At 53.2% G+C, this 25,735-nt stretch overlaps 1 protein-coding gene across 1 annotated transcript in view; it reads left to right on the top strand.

Annotated features, from left to right (window-relative positions):
• Positions 1-2,165: 2,165 nt before the first annotated feature.
• EPHA8 (EPH receptor A8) overlaps positions 2,166-25,735 on the top strand; it is a 50,855-nt gene continuing 27,285 nt past the window's right edge. The window contains exons 1-3 of the mRNA XM_069034887.1: positions 2,166-2,287; positions 14,433-14,497; positions 24,165-24,828. Coding sequence (XP_068890988.1) covers positions 2,203-2,287; positions 14,433-14,497; positions 24,165-24,828 — 814 coding nt within the window. The 5' untranslated portion in view covers positions 2,166-2,202. The remainder of the gene's footprint in view (positions 2,288-14,432; positions 14,498-24,164; positions 24,829-25,735) is intronic.

Below are 25,735 nucleotides of genomic sequence, written 5' to 3'. Positions count from 1 at the left end.
CCTGTATGAGTGCAAAGCCATTCCCCCTTATCTTGTCACTCCACCCCTTGTCCCCAGTCCCTCTCCAGCTCTTCTGGAACCCCTTTAGGCCCTGGAAAGGGCTTTGAGGTCTCCCTAGAGCCTTCTCTTCTCCAGGTGAACAGCCCTAGCTCTCCCAGCCTGTCTCCAGCCCTTGGAGCATCTCTGTGGTCTCCTCTGGACTTGCTCCAATGAGTCCACATCCTTCTAATGTTGAGGACCCCAGAGCTGGAGGTAGCTCTGCAGGGGGGTTTCACAAGAGCCAAGCCGAAGATGGTGGCAGCACGAACGGTGTCCCTCTGGAATGCCTGGCTCTGCTCGGGCACTGGGGGACAGAGAGCTGAAGGATCCAGCACTGAGGTGTGACGAGCCCTTTCAGCAAATGGAGATATCTGGATCAGAGTAGCAATGTGATAGCTGGTAGAAAATTTGCTTTCTCACCAGCTGCAGGGGTGCAACTACTTTGGCATCATCTGGGGCTTCCTGGTGGTTTGGTGCCATTTTGGAGACCATCAGCCCAGACCCCTTTGCTCCAAGGTCCACTGTAAAGGCCACTGTGTAGCTGCACCCCCTGCCCTACCACACCGCTCGGCCTCTGCCAGCTGCCTTGGGAACGTCTGATGTCTTCCTGAGCCACAGCTGTGTCCCTGCCTAAGCCGCTCTGCAAGCCCATCCCGTGATACCGCTGATGACAGGATCTCTCCAGCACTGTCTCTGGATGGACGGCTTCCCAGGCAGGCAGGGTAAAAAACCTGGAGGGACCCGAGGCTCTGTGCTGTTCCCAGGTCCTGGTGATGAGTGGTGCAGACATGTCCCTGCAGGTACAGTCCTGATCTGTTCTGAATGAGGATCTTTTGCCACTACATGCTGGGAGTTGGGCAGGGAGCTCCTCTCACCCCTCCACACAGGAAGCTGCTGGTAGCACCATGAGGTGCCCCAGCATGAGGTCTAGCATCTCTAGGGAACACACAGGGTACACAGAGTGGAACGGAGGGTGTGCAACACCCCCTCTCCCTCCCTGTCCCCACTGAGCAGGTCTGGGATGAGCTTTTTCCAAGGGATGGTGTGACAGACAACAGAGAGAGATGCCCAGCCTGCCCTGTGTGCCTTGTCTAGGGATAGTTCCTGGGGTGGGGTAGAGCTGCAGTCACAATGCACTGGCCACGAGTGCATGAAGGAGCAAATAACTCACTGCACGTGGTGTAGATGGAAGTTAGCATCTGTGGTTATCACAGGCAGGTATTAATGATTGTTCAGCGTTTAGATGGGGAAGCAGTCGTGGCTGTAGGGTGTCTGTTGACAGATGTCGAGTGTTTAATGCTGAGCAAGGTACTCACCTGGCTCGGCGATTCTGGTGGCTCCAAGCAGGAGGGATGCAGAGGCTGGGGGAAGGATGCTTTGTGTTTCCCAGGTAGCCCCAGGCCCCTGTTGCAGGACACCCTTGCCCAGTGCCCAGCCTTTCTGCCTTAGCACAACTTCCTGTGTCTTCCCAAACTGCTTTGGGAAGGGCTGGCCTTCTCTCAGGTGACCAACGTGGCAGTAAACAGGGCGTTGTGAGCCCTGGCTGTGCTGTCCCCTGCTCCCACTGCCACAGGTCAATTGTGAGCGGAGTACCTATCCCAGAGCGATGTGGCATGGAAAGCATCTGGATGGGGGTGTCCTGCCTGTCTCCTTCAGACATGCAAGTGGAGCGCTTACAAGGGGTTTTCTGCTCTGTGCACATCGGGAGGGACGGGTAACCCCATCCCCTTCACACCTGACCCCGACTGAGCTCAGAGCTCCCTGCAGGGCTGCAAGTTTGCCTCTTGCCGCGGCCAGTGAGAACAGCGAAGAGGGATGGGGGGCACAAGATGCAGGGGGGACTGTTGGAGCTTCCTGAGGCCGGAGGGGGTGGGGGAAAGTGGGAGCCTGAGTCCGGATGCTGGGTCTGGGTACAGCGAGCGCGTGTGGTGCGGAAAGGGGGGCTCACTGCAGAGCCCACCCAGCCCATTGGCTTGCGAGCGGTGACGGGCAGGCTGCTCCCTCCCTGCTCGCTCGCCTGTGTGGCTGCGAGCAATGTGCGCAAAGTGCCTTTGCATTAGCCGGCGAGTGCCGTAGCTGTGGGCAGAGGTAGGTAGCTCGCTCGCAGAGGTGCTGGGACAACCGAGGTGGCCCTATCCCGCGCCTGGTGGCCCCTTCTGGACCATGGCATGGGCACAGGGGGATCTGACATCCTCGCTCTCCATCGTCATCACCTTGGCTGCCTGCCTCTCTGCCACCACCAGCGAAGGTAGGAACCGGGGTGGCCCTGGAGTGACGGAGCAGTGTTGGGGGGACCCGCGGGATCGCTGTGTCTGTTTGGATGTGTCCACATGGGCTTAGCCCTGCCGGGCTTGGCTTCTCCGTGCTCCCAGGGGAGCACAGCTCCAGGTTCCTGCCTGCCTGAGTTTGCTGATCCTGGAGCTTTTGCACCAGAGGCAAAACTTCGGAGCTGGTCAGGAGAACCTGATTCTGCAGCAATGCCGGCAGCTCTGCCTCCCACCCCTGCCCGGGCTCTGCTGCAGCATGCAGGGGTGGCTGCAGAGGGGACAGGGACACTGCCACCGGCTCAGCCGTGGTGATCCCCATCACCGGAGAAGGCAGCAGCGCAGGGCCGTGCACGTTGGCCAAGCAGTGTGGGCTGTGATGGAGCGAGTGGGTGGGCACAGGAAGGTGTGCAGAGGATGAAGGGAGCTGGAAAGGGCACTCAGGTGGGAAACTTCTCGTGAGAGAAAGGGCTGGAAACTTCTGAAGTGGAAAACAGGGATGCAGCTGGAGATCCTCTCCCGACATCTTGGTGCCAGCCACGTCAGGCCTGCTCTCTCCACCCGGCCAGCTGCCCTCATCCCTGGCCCTTGTCCGCGTCCCTACTCCGGTATCTGAGGCCCCCCTCGGTTTTGGCAGTGCTGCTACTGCTCCTGCCACCCACCTGCTCGCCTGCCTCCCTCTGCGCTGGCAGCGGTGGCACGGCTGCTTCCCAGGTCTGCTGATCTTCATCGCCAGAGATCTGCCGTTCCCGCTCCCGAGCATGTCCTTGGCACTGGCAGCAGCATCCTTCCTCCCTTCTGCTGTGCTTGAGAGCCACGACCAGCATGGCACAGCCTCTGCAGCGAGCCCCAGGGCCGGTGTCCCTGCCCCGTGGAGGCGGTGGCATCTCTCCCTTCTCCTGCCCCTGCATCTCTGCCATCCTTCCAGCATGCTGAGTGAGGCCCAAGGGCTGCTACCGCTGCTCCTCGTGCACTTTGCAGCATCCTGCTGGGCTGGGTCCTTGTGCTTATTGCCATCGTCCAACACCCACCAGCATCTTCCTCACTTCTACTCCCAATTTCCAGCTATTTCTGGTCCTAACCCTATTTTCTGCCCGATGTCCGCTTCCCGGCCCTCTTCCTTCTCCCTTTTCCGTCCACTTTGCTGCCCATGCAGGGGGATGCATTGGGGTCTCATTGCTGTGGATGGGCTGTGAAGGTGCAGAATGGGGCCCCAGCACCCCAACACTCCCAGCCCTTGCCAGGCCTTTGCTGCTGCCCTGTGCCCCGTGCCCTGGGCGGGGAGTGGTGCAGGATTCTGCCCATGCCGCACCAGCCTCTCAGTGCTGCAGCCCCGCAAAGCCAAACATCCCTGCCTGGACTTGCCGCACCCTGGGCATTGACAAGCGAGGCAAGGGCCTCCTTGCTGTCCTCTACGGAGGAGATCGCTGGATGCTGTGTTGGGTTTTATGGTGTCTGCATGGACAGCCAGGCCCTGGACTGCTGTCTGTCTGTCACCAGCTAGGAAAGACCTGGCTTTCCCACAAGACTTGATGGAAAAGAAAGCTATCCTCAATTACAGCCTTGGTCAGGAGGTTGCACAGGGCTGGGCATGATCCAGGCTCTGGGGCAGACCTAGAGGGCTGGATCTGGATTAGACCAGACAGGAGGTGCTGAGTGGCATCAAGAAAAGGTGTGGGAGCTTGCAGAAAGCTGGCAGTGCTCCCTCCACCTCTCTGATGATGCTCATGGCGCCGCGGATCCTGGGGCTCTGCTGTGCCCTGGGATGGGGCACTCAGTGCCAGCTGGGTCTCCAGCATGAGCAGTGGAGCCGGGATGTGGCTGTGGGCTCTGCCAGTTCCCGTGCCCCAGGTGCTGGGATGGGCTGGGCTGGGAGCAGCATCCACACTGGGATCGGCTGTGGTGCCGGTCACTGAGCACCATGGCATGGGATGGGACTGGAAGTGTGGGAGATGCTGCAAAGGACAGCCTGGCCCTGGTACATGCCACACTCCAGTTGTGCCAGGCTTGGCTGCCCCATTCTCAGAGTGTGTGGTGAGTGCGGGCATGGTGTGAGGGTGTAGCCCTGTTGCCCATCACCTCTGCCTGCTCCCACAGCCTCTCTGTGCCCTACATTTCTGCCTGTGCTCCCGAGCAAGCCCAGTGCTGGTTTGGGAACTGCAGGGTAGAAAATTACAACCGCAAAGCAAATTTCAGGCTGGGATGACCTACACTCTGCCTGCGTGTATTGGGAGGCAATTGGTGTATAAAAACATGTATTAACCAAAAAACCAGATTCAATCCTAGGTTTTTTCTTTCCAAGAGCTCCCAGTGCCCTTCTCTTTCCTGAAATATTTGTTCCAAGAAGTTTTAAGCTTATATTTTTTATTCCTTTCAGTCTTGTGTGTACCCGAGAAATAGGAGAAAAAGGGATTCGCCATTCCGTGGGAAATCCCCCCATTTCAGCACGGCAGCCATTGTGAAATGCATTGAAAGCCAAAACTCAGATTTTTTTTTAGAGGGGTAAAAATTTGCAAGATGTGGAAGATTTTTATTTGGAGCACTGAAAAAAGAATTGTCTGAAATTATTAAATTGCTTTAGAGCAGGGAGGTAGAAAAGTTATTTTCAATAATATGAAGTATGAGAGACTAAAATATTTACACTATTGCACACTGAGTTGCATAGGTGAAAATATTAAAGCTGGTATTTTATATTATAGCGCAAATTGAAGTTCAATAATAAAATATGAAATATCTTTGTTATATTGAAAGAAAATTAGATGAGCAGAAATTACCACATTTGGGGCTCAGGTGGAGGGTAACAAAATTGTATTTTCTGCCCAAAAACGGCACTTCAAATGCTGCTGCTGGGGGTCTGCTCCCTCCTGGGTGATGCCCCCAGCTCAGCTCTGCCCTCCGTCCATGAGATGGGTGACCTTCCTCCCCATCACAGCATGGACCCCATGACCCGCAGGTGAGATTGAGGGTGTCCTTGTGGCGACCTCGTGAAGCAGGGAAGGGGGATTTGGGGCCATCTCCCCCAGCATTTTGGGGCATGTCGGGCTGGCTGAGGCAAACAGCAGGTGATGAGGATGGGGTGATGTACAGGGGAGAATGCAGAGCTGATGAGGGGATCCTCATCTTTTCCTCGTACCATCGTGATGGGCTTTTGTTCCTCCACTCAACAGGGATGGGGTGTGGGAAAGCACCAGGATCCCTGGGAAAACCCAGCCGCTTGCTGCGCTGCTGAAACAGGGGCCACAGGGAGGGTTCATGGGGGTCTCTCCTGCTAATCTCTCATTGTAATCTCATTAATTGCCCCTCTGCTCAAACAGAAAAAAAGGTAAAAACTCATCTGCATGTTTATTCAACCCTTCTTTCCTATTCCTCTGCAGCAATGCCGAAGTCGGGGCTGCGGGAAAAGCAAGGCACTGGAAGGGAGAGGAAATCGCCTCTTCCGTTTTAAAAAGGCTGTGGGGATATGTGTTCCTCTGTAAGGGTAGGAAACGAGCGTTTAGGCATATGGACTTCTGGTGATGGGGGATGAAGAAGCATTGGTTTGAAACAGGGAGCTGATTTAGGCTACATTAGTGCAAAAAGAATGGGGGGGTGTTTAATTTTTTGATTACTCCCAAAATGCTAAAATAAAGCAAATATTTGCATAATTTTAGGTGGGTTTATGGGGGTATGTTTCTGGTGCCATCTTCATTTCCATCTCTCTTGTATTAATAGCGTATAAAACTTCTGGAAAATCAACCTCCAAAATTTGCAGAAAAATAACACACCAGCGCACAATACACACCTACTTTGGCAGGTTTTTTCAATCTCCTTGAATTCTTGTTTCCTGAAATTGCAAGGGGCTGTTTCCAGTGACAATAAATGAGCACCCATTTTGGTGATGGTGGAAATGGATCTGATGAAGCCAAATTTAAGTACAACTGAAAAACCGATGAATTGCTACAGTGAGGAAAGCATTCCTTATTTTTTCAATTGCTGAAAGATGGTTAGCAAAATATTTTACTCAAAAAACCCCCAACAATCCAGCAGTGAACCCCAGGCCCTAAAGATGCTCAGGAAGGGCGGAAGCTCATCCCACACATCCCGGCATCGGTGCTGGGTCCTGGCGGCAGGACTTGGGGGAGCACCGGTTTCACGGAGACGTCCCGACACCTCTGCTCTTTGTTCTGGTCGGGTCCTGTGTTTTGCCTGTCCCTGCTGGCCTCACTGGCAGTCTTCGGTGCTGCCTTTATCTCCAGGGGCACATCCATTCATATGATAACTCTATTCATACCCTGACAGTTTTTTGATAGTTCATTCTCCTAACCCAGCCTCTTTGCCTGGCCAACACTCAAAATGATTCCTCTGCACAGAGGCAATTAACCCCTTCAGCCCTACCAGTTCCAAAGTGCATGGTGGAATTAGGCACTTGTATTTCCTTCAAAATGAAACAAAACCCTCCTGTCCTGCCCATGTTGTGCGCAATACTCGGTGTCATAAACAGCCATGTAAAGGATGTAACTCCTTAATGCATCAGATCCAGGCATACCAGTAAAGCTTAATGAAGTGTGTTTGGCCCAGGGATAGTGTCCAGAAAGGTATTCACTGTTTATCTGAAGACATCGACAAAGGCACCGCTGCTTTTAATAATCCCTTCCAAGGGCTCATCAGCTCCAGCCTTTAAAAATCGGCCTCCTCTTTCCCTAATACAACTTTCCCTGGCTTCACCTTCCAGCCATTTGTTCTTGTTAGACTTTTCCTGCAGGATTAGAGAGTCCATATTTTTTGGCTGTGGAAGTGCTAAACTCAACCTGGGCACCTTGCAACCCTTGTGGGCGTGAGCAGATTGGGCTCTGCAGGTTCCCTTCTGTGATTTTCCTTTACCTCCAGCCCTGGTTATCATGCTTGTGCCTGTGCTATCTTCTGCTCTATGTCCAATTTCTCATATTTAAAATGTTTATTTAATCACATTAGTGAGTGGCAACAGTGCTGGCTGCAGCTGGATAGATGAGTTCCATCCCAGCTCCATCCCAGCACCAACGATGCCACAAGTTCCTGGGTCTTTGCTTGGATGAAATACCTTCTGTGTTATGCACCTTCCATGCAATTTTTAAGGACTTCCGTGATATTTAATTACCAGTGGTATGAGATATTCAGGCTGTCCCCTCAAATGCAGTTAGTACTGGTATTTTTGTCTGTGAAAATGTTCCATTTTAGAAAGCTATTTTTAAGAGAGCAAAGGCAAAAGCCTTTAAAAGAAATTATCTTGCATTAAAAATGTCACCGGGGTACAAACAGCTCAGCATGGTTTAGGGTGGCCAACTGGTGTGAGAGCAAAGACGTCCTAAGAGAAATTAGGGAAAAAGCATACGACAGCCTGAAAAGCTGCCATGCAAAGCCCCTCCAGATAATCCAGATAAGCGAGCACATTTGTAAAACCCACATTTCCCTAGTGAGGATTCCAGAGAGGATAACACTCAAAGCTTTGCCAGGACTGCTGGGACGCAGGGATTGGTGGGAAGGGCAGGGTGGCATTTTCAGGGTGCTGCAAGGTTTGCCCTGGCTCTGATACAGGCATAGATCTCCAGTGGCAGGTCTGCCTGAGTCACTGTGGGTGGCATGGAAAGTGGCAGTTTGGGGTAAGAAATCTTCCAAATCCCAAACAGGCAGGAGATAACAGAGTGGGCACGCAGCTTACATGTAGGGAGCGAGATACTCTGGGAAAAGGACTTGGGACAGTGTTTGCAGCTTACCTGGCACGAGCTTCAATGTCCAAAAAATGCAGCAGAGGTTGGAAACCTCAGTGGCTAAAGCTGAAAATACATTTGTGTCTATTTTATTATACCCAACAGATGTGAGAAAAGAGAAGAGGGAGTCAGGACTGGTGTGAGGACACTGGGACAAACCCCTCTGGACACAGCTCCCATTTCTTGGAGTCTGTACCACAGAAGTGTTGCTGACTGCAAGCAGAAGACATTTATTTTGTGTTAGAAAACTCCTGTGTCATTTTTAAAGGCTGTCATGATATTGCATTACTGGTACCATGAGGTGTTTAGGCTGTCCCTGTACCGCAGCTCAGCAGGAAGTGGGAAGTCCTGGTTCGGGTGCGGGCCCATTACCTGTTCCTCAAGCTTCTGGCTTTGGGGACAGTGGTCAGGGATGCCAGGAGCCGCCCTTTGGTGGTGTGGGGGTTGAATGGATCAGTTCTCACAGGGCTTTAGCTAGATGACATGTCAAGGAGTGGCTGTGCCAGGCATGGGCTCCTCTCTGCTGATGGACAGGGCGGTGTCATTGTGCCGTCCCTCAGGCTGGGGACATTGTGGTGGAAAAGACTCATGTGACTCGCAGATGGCCAAATCCAGACCTGGGGGCACCAGTTGTGCCTTCTCCAGGGCCACAGGGACCCCGGGGCACCTTCCCCAGCCTCGCCACAGTCTTGCTTCTTCCCCTGCTCACATTGGATTGGTTTCCATGGAATTTCTTGCCTCCCTGACCTTTCCAATCCCCCATCCCCAGAGCCTTCCCACCTCCTTCTCTGGCTTCTGTCCTGAATTACAACAAGCCCAGTCGCCCCTAGAGCCTGAAATAGTTCCTTTCCCACAGGCTCTGGGACCAGGCACATGGAAGTGTGGGCTCACCCTCACTCTGAGCCCTGTCCAGCCCCACACACCCGTGTTCGAGCCCTGGCACAGCCCGGGGGTTTCTGACATTTCCAGTTTCAGCTTGCACTGGAACCAGTGGGTGCCACAGTGCGGGGCTGCACACCTGTACTGGGGATGGGTACACACCAGTACCGTAACACCCTGCCTAGTGGTGGGTAGCATGTTTAATTTGGGTCTCCTACACCAGCCTGCCCGGTTCTCCCTGTCTGTCCCACTGCACACAAGCACTGGGGGTCTCAAAGCAAGCAGGAAACATGACCATTTTACATCTCTATTTTCTCACCTGTAGTTTTGAGAGGGAACAGCTTTTTGTTGTTTAGCTTTTGATGTGCTTTTTTTTTTCTGGGAAGAAAAAACCTGCCCTATAATTTCAAGGTTTTCAGCCTTAGAAATACTTTATTCAGGGTGTTTTGTTTTGTTTTGTTTCATTTTTTGCATTATTTCACAACACCTCAGTCCTACCACAGGTTATGCTCTTGCGCTGCACATTATCTTACATATCATGCAGGGGCTGGAAGGATCAGGTTGATAATTTTATTTTTAAAACCTGAACTGAGGCTTTTTGTTAGCACTGATTGAACAAACAAGCTTTCTTCCTACATCAAAGTATCTCCTGCTCTGGGTGTAGTGAAAAGGGGTGACCCTCTGGGCAGTCCTTATGGGCATTGCCGCTCCTGAAGCATTACAAAACGATATAAAATTAAATACAGAAGGTTCACAGCAACAATCTGGAGGTCTGAGAAGAAATCCTGAAGTGGGAATTAGGGCACAGCCAAAAAGCAGCACTGCTTTAGTTTGAAAATGTTTCTTTTTAGCTTGTTTTTTTTTGGTTTTTTTTTTTTGGTTGTTTTTTTTTTTTTGTTGGTTGGTTGGGATTTTTCGTCTCTTTATTTTTTTTTCTTTTTTTGGGTATTGTTTGTTTTGTTTTGTTTTCCAGCCTGATTCTCTCACTTCCAGAGGTGTGGAAATCCAAAATTCCTGCCAGATTTGATGATATTTTCTGGATTTACCCGCAGTGCTTTTCTAAACTCCTTCTCTGGGCAGCCAAGGCTGGCGAGTGTCGAGGAGAGCCCCATCCTCGCTGTGTCCTTAGTATGTGCAGCCTTGGGGATGAGCAGCTGCTGGACAAATCCTGGCTGGATCTGGCTGCTGGTCTGGCAGAGCAGCACCCCACTGCTGACCCGGATCCGTGGGGAACATCCCTGCAAACAGCTCCCGACCGGGGAGAGCAGACCTACCCTCCAGGCATGCTGCTCCTCCCTCCCAAGCCCCAACGGTTGGCCTTGGTGTGTTGGGGAATAAATGGCTATTTTTCATTCCTTAAGGATAAATATTGTCCCAGGGATCAGGATGCTGAAAGCAAAGCTTCCCATCCTGTCCCCTCACCATGTTCCAAGGCCAGTAAGACACAACTTTGTGTCTCAGCTTTGCATCCCGAGTTGGAAAGGTCACGGCTGCCTATTCAGCCGGCCCTTGGATTAAACGGTGGGACACAAATAGCTGACCCACCCCAGCCCCACCTGCCCCTATGCCACTGGCTCTTGTTCCCCTCCTCTCAGGGAGCCTCTTGCTGCCCCTTTCTCAGACTCTCTTCCCACTGTGGATAACCCTCCCTGTGTCATTCCCCCATGAAGAGGGGCTGGGGCTGTGGAGACGGTGTGGGGTGTGCAGACCTGCTGGGGTTGTGGAGCTGAGCCTTCTGGTCTTTGGGTAGTGGGGAGCAGCCAAACTGTGCTGACGAGTTCAATTATCGATGCAAAAGGCGTTGTTGCATGGGGGGGAGCCTTGCTGTGAATCTTGGGAGGCCTTTGAAGTTGTGATGGAGAGGAACTGAAGCCCAAGGGAACGGGGCTGCTCCCACTGACCCTTCCTCCCCATGCTTGCGCTACAAAGCCCCTGCCTAAGAGGGAGATGGTGGAGTAATTAGAGGGAGGACTGCAGTGGGTTAACAATTAGCGAGGGTGCTCAGAGCCCTCTTTGGTCCCCCACTGCTCTTCCAGAGGCTGGGGTTCAGCACATCCACCAGTGTGTCACCCCCAGTCTTGTTCCACCACCCCACCATGAACCCAGGGTGGGCTGAGGATGCACAGGCTCCCCTAAATACTGTGAGTCCATTCCTGAGCCCGGGATGCTTGGATGTGAGACCGCAAGGTGCCCACACACCTGTTTATAGGGATGCAATACATCCCTGCAGAGCTGTGGCCACCAGTGCACGAGTTGGGAAGGGTATCTAAAAAACTCAGTCTTTATAGATGATACAGATATAGATATAGATATAGATATAGATAAGAGATATATAGACACAGATATAGATATATGACAAGAGATATGTGGTCCCCAAAAAAACCACACATCCTCTGGATGCTAGTCCCAGTCTCAGCTGCCTCACTCTTCCCAAGCAGGGTTTAGAATTTGGTAGATCTGGGTATGGAAATGGATACAGATATAGATCCAAAAATAGAGATATAGGTATAAATACAATATACACAAACATCATATAGTGATTCACACACTTTGACTCCTGCCTAGTCTGCATCTATGAGGCTGCAATGTGCAATACTCATGCACCATTACACGATACAACTTTATGCAGCAAGAGGGTCTGCCTTATGTGAGGCTCCGTCTGCAGACCCCAGTTGTGCTGGGAAGCGACCTGCTTGCTCCTAGGTGCTTCCATTTGAACAGGCAATCAGGCTTGACAGCTTTTCCACCAGGGCGAGAATTTCCCCTGACACCTCCTGGTGTTTTGGCTCAATACACCGAGTCAAGGCCAAGGCACAGAATAGGGAAACGACAAAATGGTGCTAAGGAAAACAAAATGGAGCTCGCGGTTTGAGACTGATACGTACAGACAGTCCATAACATCAAACAGAAACACCCAGCTGCTGGAGAGAGGTCTCCCAAACCGGCACATTTTCTGAAAAAATATTTCAGCTGAAAGGGGTCCTTTGTGGTGGTCTTGCTCACCCTGCATCATCGAGGGCGGGCTCTGAGCATCACCCCTGGAGAAGCAGCACAGCTGCGCGCTCACCTGCATGGGGCTGGACAGGCACTTGTTGCATGAGGTGTGGCGGGTTCCCTTCGGAGCTGGGCTGTAACCTGGGCTGTAACCGCTTGGGTTTTGGGAGAGTGTTGGTGTCCTCGTATCCGAGCATGTCGCAGTGCTGCTGGATGGACACCGGGACCCACAGGCGTGTGCGCTATCCCACGAGTTAACGGGAGCTCTCGGATGCGCAATGCCTTTGTGTTTGTGCAGTGCCCACTGTGTGGCCTTAGAATGCAGGGCTCTCTGCACTTGGCTGAATCGAGGGAATAAAAGAAATAACTTATCCCTCTTCCTGCAAAGAGGAATCTGACCATGGGTGGGATGCAGGGATGCAAGCTGGCGTAGGTTGTCTTGGAACCAAAGCAACCGAAAGGAGATGACTCCTTCAAGTCGTCATGACATTTCTGTGAGACTGGGTGATGGTCAGCGTGGTGGGATGGGGTGTAGCAAGCTGATTCCAGGTCCCACACACTGTTGGCAGACAAGTCTGGGCTACACCCTCTATGTGCTCTCAGCATCATTCCTCACAACATGATGCTCCCGCTGGACCCCAGTCCATGCAGGCTCCTCCTGCTGCCTGCAGAGCAGTGTGAGGCAGCCACATCCATTGCTGAGCATCCCAGCGTGGGAAAGAGGGTGCAGAGACCACGGTGGGGGGGAGAGAGGGTCTGCGAAAGCTGTCCCCTCCCTGCAACCTGCCTGCTGAGGGTCACCGGGACTGTGCTCCTGCACTGTGAGCAGGGAAACTCCCAAGCCTGGGCTCCTGCTGGGCGAATTACCCAGGGAAAATAGGCAGAAAATCTTCAGATTAACAGTAACAAATAAAAATGGATTTGAGATCTCCGAGGTAATTACTCTGTGCTGAGGGCAAGGGGGCCTCTTCAGCAGTGGGAGCAGCACCACGCAGGGAGTGGAGGGGCTTGGCCTGCTGTTGGGCCAATGGAACCACACAAGAAACCCTGGAAATTCTTTCAAATTGTTCTGCTAACATTAATAAATGCCTCAAAAGCTCCTAATCTGCTCTGTCAGGAGCATGACGTCCGGGTGTTTCACAGCCAGCTCACGTCTCTGCTCCTCTCTCCCCCCCCTCCTTTCCTGCCTGGTAATAGTAAATGAAAGTGGCACCCATTCCTCGGGCTACAGGGACCAGCCTCATGCTGAGCCCAGTCTATGCCAGGACTGGAGCCGCTGTCCTGATATGCCCTGTCCCTGCTATGACAAGCTGGTCCTGGCAACAAGACCACTGTCCCTCCCAAGCCCAGGGACCAGCCCAGCCCTGGTGCTGCAGAGGGATGCTGTGACAAAGTGCCTCCAGTCCAGTTTGGTGCTCCTCAAGGGTGAGGAAAGGCAGCAGGCAAGGATGAAGCCTCTGGAGGAATTGACCTCACTGGGTGGCCTCAGGAGAAAAGGAATGGGGAAAGCTGGAGGCACTGGGGGTCCCCATGGGAGCCTGGTGCTGTTGAGGGTGGTTGAGGCATCGAGGTGCTGGTGCCCCCTGCACTCATTCCCAGGGTCAGGGTGCCTTGCTGTCACCCTCCCCCAAGCCTCCATCCCCCTGGATCTGCACCATGGAGCTGGGGCTTGGGCTCCTTCCCCAGGTGCTGAGCAAGTCGGGGTTATGAGGCAGGGCAAGGCTCTCCTCTGCCTGCTGCTGCAGGATCTGGGCGTGGGGCTCAGATGGCTCAGAGGCAGCAGTGCCACGGCATCCTGCTTTCCTCCACTGCTGCCACTGCACAGGTTTCTGCAGGAAGCTCCTGAGCACACTGGAAAGCATCCTCACCTCTCCCCCCACACAATCTGCTCCCCTCTTCCTGCAGTTTGCCTCTGTCTCCTCTTTAAGCTGGGCTCCTGGTGGTGGCAGGGATTTGGAGGGGTTGGCTTTGATGGACTTTTCCAGTGGGGTGTCAGCCAGGACCATGGGGAGTCTCTTTGTGCTGGAGCTGGGCACTGCAGTGTGCAATTACAGCAGCTGCTGGAGTGCAGGCTTCAAACCAGTGATGCTGGGAGGGAGCTGAGCCTAAAGGGCTTCCAGAGGAGAAGTGTCCAGCTGAGGAATGATGCTCCAGTTGCACCAGGCCCAAGGTGGGACTGGTGGACACCCTGGTGCTGGGAGTTTGTTTCCACAGCCCGTCCTTGCTTTGCATTCCCTCCAACCTGCTGTTTGCAGCCTCCTCCAAAAGGTCACACTGCTCTCAGTGCTTGGGCCAGAACTCAACTCTACCCTGAACCACCAGCTCTGGGGAGCATTGCTTGTTGCCATCCCAAACTCCATACCTGCCTCATATCCAGCCAGGCAGTCCCTGGTGAAAGATTGATGGGGGGGGGGGCGAGGCATTTTCAGGGAAGTGGCACGTGAGGAGGGCTTCTTCATGGTGGCTCTGTTCCTCACCCCTTGGGGATGGGGACAAAGCTTTCTAACACAGCTTTTGCTCCTGTGTTTTCCAGTGAACTTGCTAGACACGTCAACAATCCCAGGAGATTGGGGCTGGATGACTTATCCCTCGCATGGGGTGAGTATGAAGTGACTGTTGGCACTGAGGGACCCCAGTGGGATGGGTCACCATGGGTTGCTGTGGCAGGGATCAGGGGATGGATAGGGAGTGGACATCTCAGCCCCAAGTCAGTGCTGATGAGACAAACAGACCGTGTCTGTTGGGAAAATGCCAGCCTGACAGACTGGCAGAGGGATGCAGCTGTTTTGGAAATGCCATTTAACCCTCCACATCCCCTGCTAGGGACCAGGTTTTCACCAGGTCTGGGACTGTGAGGGGACTCAAGAGCTGGGACGTGCTAAGAAGCGTCTCATTCCTCACTGCACCAGGTGAGCATCAGGGGGAACAGCCCCAAATGGAGCTCCCAACAACCTGTAATCCGAGGAGTTTCTGTGGGAACTGGGCAAGAGTGGCAGGGGAGCCTCCCCTGTGGAGGGGAGGGAAAGGGGATGCAAACTCACAGCCCTGCAGCATGTCCAGGAGGGAGGGTGGGGTGGTGACCCCCACGTGAGCCGGCCATCTCCACCGGCTGGATCCTCTCCACACGCTCCCTTCAGTTGCATTTCCATGCCAGGTTTTCCCCACACAGTAGCTTTTTGGAAATAGTGAGCTTCAGATTCAGGGTGACCTGGCTGGAAGGATTTTGCTCGTTCATTTAGCGAACAGAAACAATCCCATAAATACCCACAGGACCAACTGCAACGCACAGTGGGGCTTTCTGCAGGCACAGAATGTGCAAAATTAGGGTGACTACCTGGCTGTTGCTGCTGTGTTGATTTTTCATGTCCATTCTTTTTCATCCTCTCTCTGAACTAAACGGTCCTAATCTTTTCAATTCCACCTCCCACAGAAATCTTCCCAGGCCTCTAATAATTTTCATTGATCTGTTGCTTGAGACTTTCAATCCCCACGCTGCTTGAGCAGGAGTGATCAGAACGGTGAATTCATAATAATACCAATGATCAGATTTCTATCAGACTTTATCATATATGTAAATATATTAAATCGTTAACTCAGCTCTAATTTTAGCAGTTAGTTGTTGCAATGATGAGTATCCTGGGAATGCAAGAGACTGAGAGGTACAAGGTCAGAGGGGACCGCGGAACTAATGTGATGTGATCTCCTGCATAAATACGGGCCTTCAGACCTGTCAATTCATTCAGATCTCAGAGCAGCCCAGCCTTGAGGAAGAAACATCCTTGGCTGCAAAATTGCTGGTGCTGGTAAATCCTCCAGGTCCTGTGGCGATACTGTTAAGGGGCCCCTGTTAAAAACCCATTGAGGGTTTGCCTGGCTCTGGTCTCCAGCCAGACGACCTTCTTCTGCCTCTGCCTGGCTGAGGCAGATGTTGTCCTCCTCATGGCTGCCCTTGGCTGTCACTACTGTCCTGTCACTACTTAGCTGTCATCTCATCCCAGCCCTGCTGCCAAATCCTGGCATCCTGGAGGGGTCTGACACACATTCAGGGAATCAGGGACCAGGGCTTCCTCTGCTCTCCTGCAAGGGAGAATGTTTCTGGGATTTTCTGGGAGTCAGGGCTGTTTTCCATTGTCCACATCCAGTGTTCTGTCCTTCATCCCTCCCTAGGCAATTCCTCCCCATAGTCAGACCATCCACAGACTGCCCAAGACTCTCCTTCTGGATGACCGCATGCCCAGGCCCTTGCTCCCTGTCAGGAACGCAGGCGGGATCACCTCATCACTGAGGTGACTTGGGTGACGATGAATCCACCTGAGCCGGCTGTGCTGGGCAGGGCCTTGCACTCCCAAAGCAGACAAAGGATTGAGCCTACAGGAGCCTCATTCTCACCACATCAGGGACTTCCATGGCCAGCTAAGGTGCAGCACCCGGTACTGGACATTCACAAATCCAGGGATGAATCCAGAGCCCCCAGCTATTTGGACTGTCAGGTGTGACTGTCAGGTGACCGCGGGGGCTGGGGCCAGCTCTCAGAGCTCTCTACAGCAGATGCCCAGCAGTCCTTCACCAGCAGCTCTTGAACACTAATACATCTGAATTCTCCATGTTATTAGTGATGTTTATTAAAAATAAATAATAAAATAAATAATATGTATAATAAATTAAATAATACATAATAAATTAAATAAAATTATAAGTAAATTAAATAAAGAGTAAATAATAAATATAATAAAGAATAAAAAGAAATTATAATACTGGATGCCAAAAAAGTAAAAGAAGACCAAAAAGGCTCACAACATAAGGTGCTGTGTAACACCCAATGCCAGAGCCACCTCTTGGCTATGGTGCTGAGTCCTACAGGACCTCAGTCGTGGGGTAACTCCTCTGTGCACTTACCCTGTGCTTTTGCCCAAATTGTGGCCCTGTTACCGACAGGATGACCACTCACCTGTGTGGAAACTGCCTTGAACACCCTCAACTTTGCATATCTTTTTCCAGCTGGATGTTTTAATGGCTCCTCTAAATGCTTGTCTGGGCCATAGTTCTTCCTCTGGGGCCATTGCATTATATCATCCGGAAAGAGCATCTCATTCCTTTGCCACTCTGCTGGTCCTTCAGCTCAGTGTCCTTTCTGAGTAGTAAATTTGCCCTTGGATCTGCTTGCTGGATCCACCAGGAGGTGGATTAGGGTGCTGGTGTCTCAGGGAAGCTGGGGTAGAATACTCACTCTCAGTGCCAATGGTTGGGCTCTGAGCAGACAGATGCCTCCTGAGCAGCCCCTACAGCGCAGTTCAGGCTCAGGTGGGGGAGATCCGGTGTGATCCCTGCTCTTAGAAAGGGACTCCATTTGCTGGTCACCATCCGTGCCCAGTGCTTTGGGTGTCCCTGGGGCTGTCCCTGCCCACTGCCCTGTGCTGTGGCTTTGGAAGGCCTGGGCTGGGGTTGTATAGAGGCACTGTATTGAATTTTCATTGAGGTCCTTTATTTTTGCTGCCATTTTCTTAATTTAGATACTCTGCCTGAAAGATTGGTGGCAGTGCTCCCCCATCCCTACTGCCTGCCAGCTGTCCTGCCTGGACCACAGTTGGAGCGTGCACTTGGTGCTGGAGGGTGCAGGATTTCCCCACAGTGTATCCGCTCCATCCCTGGGCAGACAGAGCATCCTCCTGCCAAGGTTCAGCACTGCTGGCTGAAGTCATGTTTGTTTTGCTTTACCCACATCTCCATTCCCCCCAGGGCCACCACATGGGTGACAGTAGGAGGTGGGTAGTTCTGCCTGGGTCTTTTAATGTCTCTAAGCAGCACAGAGCCTTGGCCCCCAGCCTGAGGAGCTTCAAGAGGGGACATGTGTCTGCTAGATCACTGTCTAGTGCCCTATGGCTTGCTGTTCTAGCACCTGCAGGTCCTGTCACACCTGGGGATCCAGAGGAAAGGCAGCAGCCTCAGAGGCTTCTTCCTCTGACTGGGAGATCCCAGAGCTGCCTGCACAGCCAGGGCAACAGTCCAAAGCATCAGCACTGCAAAACTGGATGGGTGCCACTTGCAAAGTCCTGATGTTTTCATCACACCTGTGGGCAAAGTGAACTTGCCTCACTGGAAGGTTGCATCCCTCTCTGGCTTTGCCATGGCCAGCAAGAGCAGAGGAGCCGGAGCTGGGAGCAGTGGGCACGGTGAGGGTCAGCAGTGCCCTGAGCACTGGGGAGTGTCAGGCCATCAGGGAGCCATGCCTGGCCTGTTTTGACATTTTCTCTTGCCAGACAATTAACTGAGGGGTAATTGGCTGTAATTGCTGCTCAGGGGTTTAATTGCATCCCCCCCTCACCTCCACCCCAGAGACACGTGCAGGAAGTGGAAGGGTCACCGGGAGCATCCCTGTCCCGCAGGCTGAGGTTCCTCTCAATTATAACTTCAAAGGGCTCCCAGGAGCTTTGCAGCTCACTCCTTTCCCAGAACAATTCCCTTTGCATTGAAAATTAAGTTCTTATCAGTGTGGTCAACCCCTTCCCTTGCCATGCCTCCTGTATCCCAGTTCTCCCCAGCAAAAAGCCCCAGTGCCCCAGTGCCCTTCTCTCCCCTCTGCTTGCTTGGCACGAGAGCTGCTGGATCAGAGGGAGCCTGATCGGCCCCTTTGCAAATTGCCTTTCTACTGACTAATTAAAACACTGATGAGATAAGTCAACATATTATTAATAATTATTGTATCGTCTACTTTGATTTACAAAGTCAAACAGGAAATGATTTTGTTCAGGCACAGGGTATCTAAGGAGCTTGAATGATGCCTTGCAAAAGCTAATTAGAATGGGAGCACCTTGAGTGCTGGAGAAAGGCCCCCCATGCTGCTCACGACCTCCCCATCCGCCCCCACCAGCACCTCCTGTGGCGGCCCCACAGCTTCCCCCGTGCTGCAGGGGCTGGGGTCAGCCCAGAGAGCTGCTGGGCCTTGCCACCCAGGCAGCTGCCCCAGCAGCTATCACAGAGTCATGGAATATCCTGAGCTGGAAGGACCCACAAGGGTTATTGAGTCCAGCTCCTGGCCCTGTACAATCCCCAACAATCCCACCTGGCATGCTCCATGTTGGCTTTGCTGGTGGGCACACCAGGAGATACCTTCAGAGAGGTTTGCAGCTCCCCATCCCTGCCCCTTGGCTCCTCAAAAAGGGATGTATCCTGAGGCCCCTGGGCACAATTGGCCAAGGGTGCTCCTCCTTCATCCTACAGCACCCAGAGAGAATGCTGTCAGAAAGGCACCAGATCTGCTGGAACCCCCAGCTGAAAGCACAGACGTGCCCACAGGATGGTCTCCCAGCAGTATCTGTGCACCAAGAACGGGGATTCCAGCCCTGGGACTGAGCTATTTCCAGAGCCATGCCTATGCACCAGGGGACTTTTTTTACCTGGGTCTGGTCCTTCAGCCAACAATGAGTTCATGGCTTGGATAAGGCCCATCTGTCATGGAGCAGGGTCTCCCTTTGCCCCAAGCCCACCCTGTAAAACCCCATCCACAGTCTGAGCTGTGCTGTGTCCTTGATATTCCACCCCGCTTCAGGTTCATCTCTTCTTCTCAGAGCACCAAGAGATATTGGGGCTCTCCCATGTGCCTAGGCCATGTCTCTGCTCTCCCTCACTTTGATGTCCGTGTTGTATTTCTTGGGTTTCTCTTCCAAGCTGGAGCCTCTACCTGGATTCAGGAATACCAGAAAGTTACAGCTCGAGCTGCGGTGAAATTAATTTTCTTTGGGAAAAAAAAGGTGTAGGAATGGAACATTGGAAAATAAAGATTTAGACTGGTAATTGAGATAAAAGCTCATCTCCCGGTGCTTGTTCAGTAAATGCTGGGTTATTGCTAATTCCCCAGATGCTGGTCACTACCAGGAGTTAATCACCTGCAGTGAAGCTCAGGGTAGTTAACTGCCTGACAAATCCCTCCTTAGCCACAGCAGTGACTGATTTCATGGGGATTATCTCCATTAAGGCCTCCCATCTAATGATTTATAGCTGCAATAACAGCCTTCTCTTTTTTTTCCTCTCCCAGTGACAATGGTGCGAGGAGGTGCCATGGCATGCTGGGCAGGAAAGTGCTGGATATCTGTGGCCACAAAAGCTTTGCTATGCCAGGCAGACCTGGCATCCCTCCTGGAAGCTGTCTCAGGGCTGGGGACATTCGTTCCTTTGCACTGCAAGGGTGGTGGGAGGCTGATCTGCTGTTCCAGGGGGACACAGTCTCTCCTCAGCTCCTCCTCCTTCTCCTCTGCTGTTCCACACAGGCCCTGGGAGACTTATAAGACCTTACTTAGCTGCCCAGATATCTGGTGTTTGCATCTCTTGCCTTTCATAATCTGGAAAATTTTTTATAACTGGTGTTGACTTTAATTTAAACTATTAGGCAAACTCCTGAATGCAGATGCAATCACATCATCCCCCAGCGTGTGCGCTCACCACGTTAATTATGATGTCCTCATTTCTGTCTCGCTGGGGGATCTTATCACGCTGGTGGGGCTGAGCTGAGCTTTGGTTCATAAAACCACTTCAACCCATGAACTGAGAGCCAGCAGTGCCTGGGGTGTGCACGGTGCCTGCGCTCTTGAACCAGTGGTACCCAGTGTCACAGAGGTCCCCTCCTGCCCACAGAACCTGGAACTAAGGTGAAACAGAAAACCCCTCCAGTCATGGGGATTCCTGAAGCAGGTCCTTCCATCCATCCCCCTTCTGGTACCTAGAAGGGCCTACAGGAAGATTGGAGAGGAACTTTTTGCAAGGTTAAGCAGTGATAGAATAAGGGGGAATGGCTTTAAGCTGAAGGAGGGTATATTCAGATTGGATATTGGGAAAAAATTCTTCTCTATGAGAGTGGTGACACCCTGGCACAGGTTGCCCAGAGAAGCTGTGGCTGCTCCATCCCTGGCAGTGTCCAAGGCCAGGTTGGACGGGGCTTGGAGCACCCTGGGATGGTGGAAGGTGTCTCTGCCCATGGCAGGGGGTGGAACAAGATGGTCCCTTCCAACCCAAACCATTCTCAGATTCTGTGATCCCAAATGCCCTGCAAGTCCCGGGACCTGGCAGAGCCTATGGGACTTTGGTTGCCTTGTGACACGCTGGGAAGATGAATCTGTGGCATCTGAGCCATGAGCTCAGGTAGCCTGCCTGCCCCATTCTTAGAGCACTTTCTGTGCAGGCCAAGTGTGGTGTTTTGGGCTGGTCTCAGACTGGGATCCCAAGGGACCCTGGAACAGAACTGACAGTGCAGCTGCTGCGCAAAAAAGCACCAAGTTTGAAAGAGTGATGGTGCAAATGCAAACTCTTCAAATTCACCCCGGGAGGGGTGGAGGTGTGGCTGATACCGACTGTTGCTGGTGCTTGGAGGTGGGCATTATCTCCTGCTCTGTCAACGGGGAGGATGCTTCCAGCTCTGGCAGTGCCACAAGCGTTTGGGGACACAGCAGTAGTGAGCTCCATCTCCTCTGCCAAATTTGGGAGAGAAGTGAATGTCTGGAGACCAAAACCAACCAGATGAGCTGGAGCCAAAGCATCTTGGTGCGCACAGTAACCTCATCTTTCCCTTGCCAGACCCTCGTGGAGGGCCCTGACCCCACAGGCAATGCCGAGGGAAGCTGGCTGTGCATCGTGGGGGACACTCCTGCTCACCCCCACTGCTCTGCCCTCACCCCGTTCGTCTCCTCCTGTGCACAGCTCTGCTTCACTTCCCCCGGGAAACTCGGCAGGGAAAAGACAGGAAACAGATGTTGTGTTAATTTGTGCTCGATTAATTTCGACAGCGACTTCCACCCCTCGGAAGCGCCGCAGCAGCGTGAGCACAAGTGGGTGCGGGAGCGGGGAGCTCTCTGCTCCGCAGCGCCGGCAGGGGCTGGGCTGTGCCTGGTGCTGCGCACACTGCCCAGCACCCCTGTGCCCCCGACCCAGCGGCAGGACAGTGTCCTGCGTGTCACAGCACCTTCGACAGGCTCGTCCCTGGGCTTGGGAAGCTGAGGGGTGCTGCCCTCATCCCTCCAGCCAAGCACACCCGTAGCCTGGCCCCTTTCCATGTTGTCCACCTGAGCACTGGAGTGCAGGGCATGTTCCCAGTGATCCCAGGACAAACCTGGACATTTCTGGAATTCAGAAGATAATTTTTTAAAATGCATCACAAGCATTTTTCTTTCCAGAGAGTGGCTTGACTTTGACCCCCTTTGCTAGCATATTCCCCTTAAAATGAGCTTCCATTGTAGTTTGCACCTGCAGCTGCTGCCTTTTCCAGGTTGCTTTAAGCTGCATAGGACAGAGAAGCAGAGTTTTCTCCTAAATGCAGGAGAAAACGAGATTCTGGGGGAAACTGAAGATGTACGAGTGCAGTGACTGCTCTGATCACCCTCACATGAGCAGAAGGCACCACACCACCTCCCCAGGGGCAGCGGGTTGGGGAGGTCAAACGAGGAAGGACATTCCCATCGGAGAGGGGAGAAGGGAGTGGGCTGTCTTACAGGTATCACTGATACCTCCTTCCTGTATCTCTCATGCTCTGGAGGTGTGCTGCCCTCTCCTAGCTGTGCCCTGTCCCTGCACTGCTGGCAGCCACACAGCGAGGCTGGCGGGTGCCTGTCCCAGGGATCCCAGGGATCTGCATCCTTGCCAGCTCCCATGTCACTGGGGTGAGGGCTGCAGGCTCACCCCCTTTGAGCTGAGCATCCTTCTCTTGGGACTGCTGTTGGTTTTGTGTCTAATGAAACCAAGTCACCACTCGCATAAGAAAACAACATTTTTGCCCTGTCAGAGCAAGCCTAGAGGTTTATTTTAATGTAATTATAATGCTGCCTGAAAGATTTGTTTTCCTGCTCTTTGCAGCATGGCTGGGGATCTGCTTGGCTCCCCCAACCCCCACAGACAGCTGGGTACACACAGGTTCCAAGGTGGGGGCTGCTCCCTGCCAGCTTCCAGGCAGAGCCAGGACCCCAGGAAGGTGCAGGAGGGGAATGCTGAGGCTGGGGTGACGACGGTGGTGATGATTTGTAAGGCAGAGGAGCAGGAGTGCCAGTACCTTCCCCAGCTTCTGCAGCACTGCATCTGGGGCTGTCCCTTACAGCTGGACTTGGGCATGGGGGTGGAACTTCAAAGCCTGTTTCTAAGTTTAGGGAAAAACCAGATCGTTTGAAGTTCTCCTCTGCTCCTCTTCTTCCTCCCCTTCTCTCATAAAAATTCAGGGGTCCCAGACCCGTCCATGGGGGTGTGATCAGAGTATCTGGTTTGAGCAGAAATCTGAGCTGAAGAGGTGGTGGAAAGCCCCCAGCGCAGCGAAAGTCTGTGAGTCCTGGTGAGGCATTTGGTTAGAGAGGGAGACGTGAGGCAAGACTGAGCCCCCAGAAGTGTCATGTAGCCCCAAACAGCTGAGTTCTACATGTCCCTCACCTATGGAACTCATATCCAAAATATCACTACTTCTCACTTCTTATCACTTAAACCCACTTAGCATCCCTCCATTGTGTGACACCCATGTCCCTGTCCCTCACCCAGACCACCCTCCATTGCAATCCTGCTTGCTGACACCTACTTTTGCCAGCATATCCTCCTCAGGCTCACTCTGCAGCCACTGGTATATGGAATTTTCACCCCTGAGCTGTCAAGCTATGAGCATCCAGGTTCCCAGAACCATCCGTGATCCAGCCTCTCAGCTGGGTTGGGCACTGTGGGCTCACTCCAAGGAGCCACACTGGCATCACCTTGCTGTGATGATGGGGGGAAGAAGGGACCTCTAAGCCCCCATGGGCCCACATTTCTTGCTGACAGTCCTGTGCTCAGTACATGCTTCCCCTTCACCCTCTGGTATCCACCCTGAAACTCCTCCAGATGGAAAGTGCCCAGTTTAGTTTGTGCGTGGACAGTGCATGAGCCAGAGGAGACCTAGGTGAGCACCACGCAGGTGGTTCCTGCTGCTGCTGCAAATGACAGGCTGAGCACCAAGAAAAGGGACTCACAGACATGACCTGGAGGGTTTGGAGCCCTCCCAAACACACACTGCCCTCAGCTTCTGCCAGGACATCATCAAGTGTTCCTGTCTGCAAGCAGGGCTGCATCTCCCACAGTGCTGCAACCGGGTGTCACTGCCCAAATTGGTTTGGTTAGCGACTGCTCCTCATTTCCCTTTGCCCTGTGGCACCAGTGACCTCCCATCCAGACACAGGAGCAGCGGGGTGGGAGATGGCACACACTCCTGCAGGCTTCCTGCTCCCCCGGGGGTTGGGGACATCTGCAGTGACCTGTTTTCTCTGTCCTGCAGTGGGATTCGATCAATGAAATGGATGAGTTTTTCAGCCCCATCCACACCTACCAGGTCTGTAACGTCATGACCCCCAACCAGAACAACTGGCTCCGGACCAACTGGGTCCAGCGGGATGGAGCGCGGCGGGTCTATGCAGAGATCAAATTCACACTGAGGGACTGTAACAGCATGCCAGGTGTGCTGGGCACCTGCAAGGAGACCTTCAACCTCTACTACATGGAGTCTGACCGGGATCTGGGCACCAGCACCCGGGAGAGCCAGTTCCTGAAGATTGACACGATTGCAGCAGATGAGAGCTTCACCAACGTGGACCTGGGTGTGCGGCGCCTGAAGCTGAACACAGAGGTGCGGGGTGTGGGACCGCTGAGCAAGAGGGGGTTCTACCTGGCCTTCCAGGACATAGGTGCCTGCATTGCCATCGTCTCGGTGCGGGTGTACTACAAGAAGTGCCCAGCTACAGTGAGGAACTTGGCATCCTTCTCTGAGGCTGTGACTGGGGCAGACTCGTCCTCCTTGGTGGAAGTGCGGGGAGAGTGTGTGGGCCATTCGGAGGAGAGGGACACCCCCAAAATGTACTGCAGTGCCGAGGGAGAGTGGTTGGTGCCCATCGGGAAGTGCGTGTGCAGTGCTGGCTATGAAGAGCAGCGGGATTCCTGCATGGGTGAGTCCCTACTTCTTGCCTGCAGTGCCTGCAAGGGGGAGGGGTGGCTGCAAGGGGCTCTTGCCTCTTTGTGGAAGGGCTGAGGACAGAAGCCTGCTCACAGAAGCTGGGACAGCCAGTCTCTGTGGAGGCTGTCCATGCCTTTGCTAGATGGCTTCATGCTTCCAAAATGTGTGGCTGGTACCACTGCCAAACTCCCTGGGGGTTCCTGTGGCTCTGACAGGTCCTGGTGCACAGGGCATGGCTTTGGGATGGGGACTGGGTGGCATCAGGACAGGGGCTGCTCTGGCTCCATCTTTCCCTACCATGGATCACTGGCCCAGAGATCCCAGCTCAGTGCCCCCAGCAGCTCTGCCTGGTGCTGAGATCTCTGGTGTGCTCCAGCAAGGCACTACTTGGCATCTCCGAAACACCCACCGCTGGCAGGGGCTTAAAAGAGAGGAAAGCAAAAAGGAAAACACTGAGCTTTCATGGAACAAGGTCATTGCGTCCATGCCTCACCTCCCGGGGCTGCTGCAGAGCCCCTCGTCCGCGGGTGTGGGGAGCCTTCCCAGGGGCCCTCAGTGCTGCTGGGCAGCTTCGAGCTGCCAACTGAACAAACTGTGATAAGGAAGTGGGGTGACCAGCAGCAGGCACAGGGATGTGTGTGTACAGAGCACGGGCTCCCCGGGAGAGCCCTCCACACAGATTTGTTTGCTCTCTGTTTCTTCATGGGACATGGTGAGGGGGAGCAGCACAAATACGAGTGCAGGGCCTTTGTTTGAGTTTCGTCAAGTGAGGAAACGTCAAGTGGAGCATTTGTCTTAGGGAGACTTGACTCAAGGTTAGGACGTCCAACACTGGACTGGAACGGATCCAGGGGCTCCTGCAGGTCTCCAGCTACAGAGTGGGAAGGATGGGCAGAATA

Source organism: Aphelocoma coerulescens, chromosome 21 (assembly GCF_041296385.1).
Source record: "Aphelocoma coerulescens isolate FSJ_1873_10779 chromosome 21, UR_Acoe_1.0, whole genome shotgun sequence".
NCBI classification, from domain to species: domain Eukaryota; kingdom Metazoa; phylum Chordata; class Aves; order Passeriformes; family Corvidae; genus Aphelocoma; species Aphelocoma coerulescens.
Note: the sequence above shows the minus strand (reverse complement) of the source record. Positions and strands in the feature narration are given on the sequence as shown.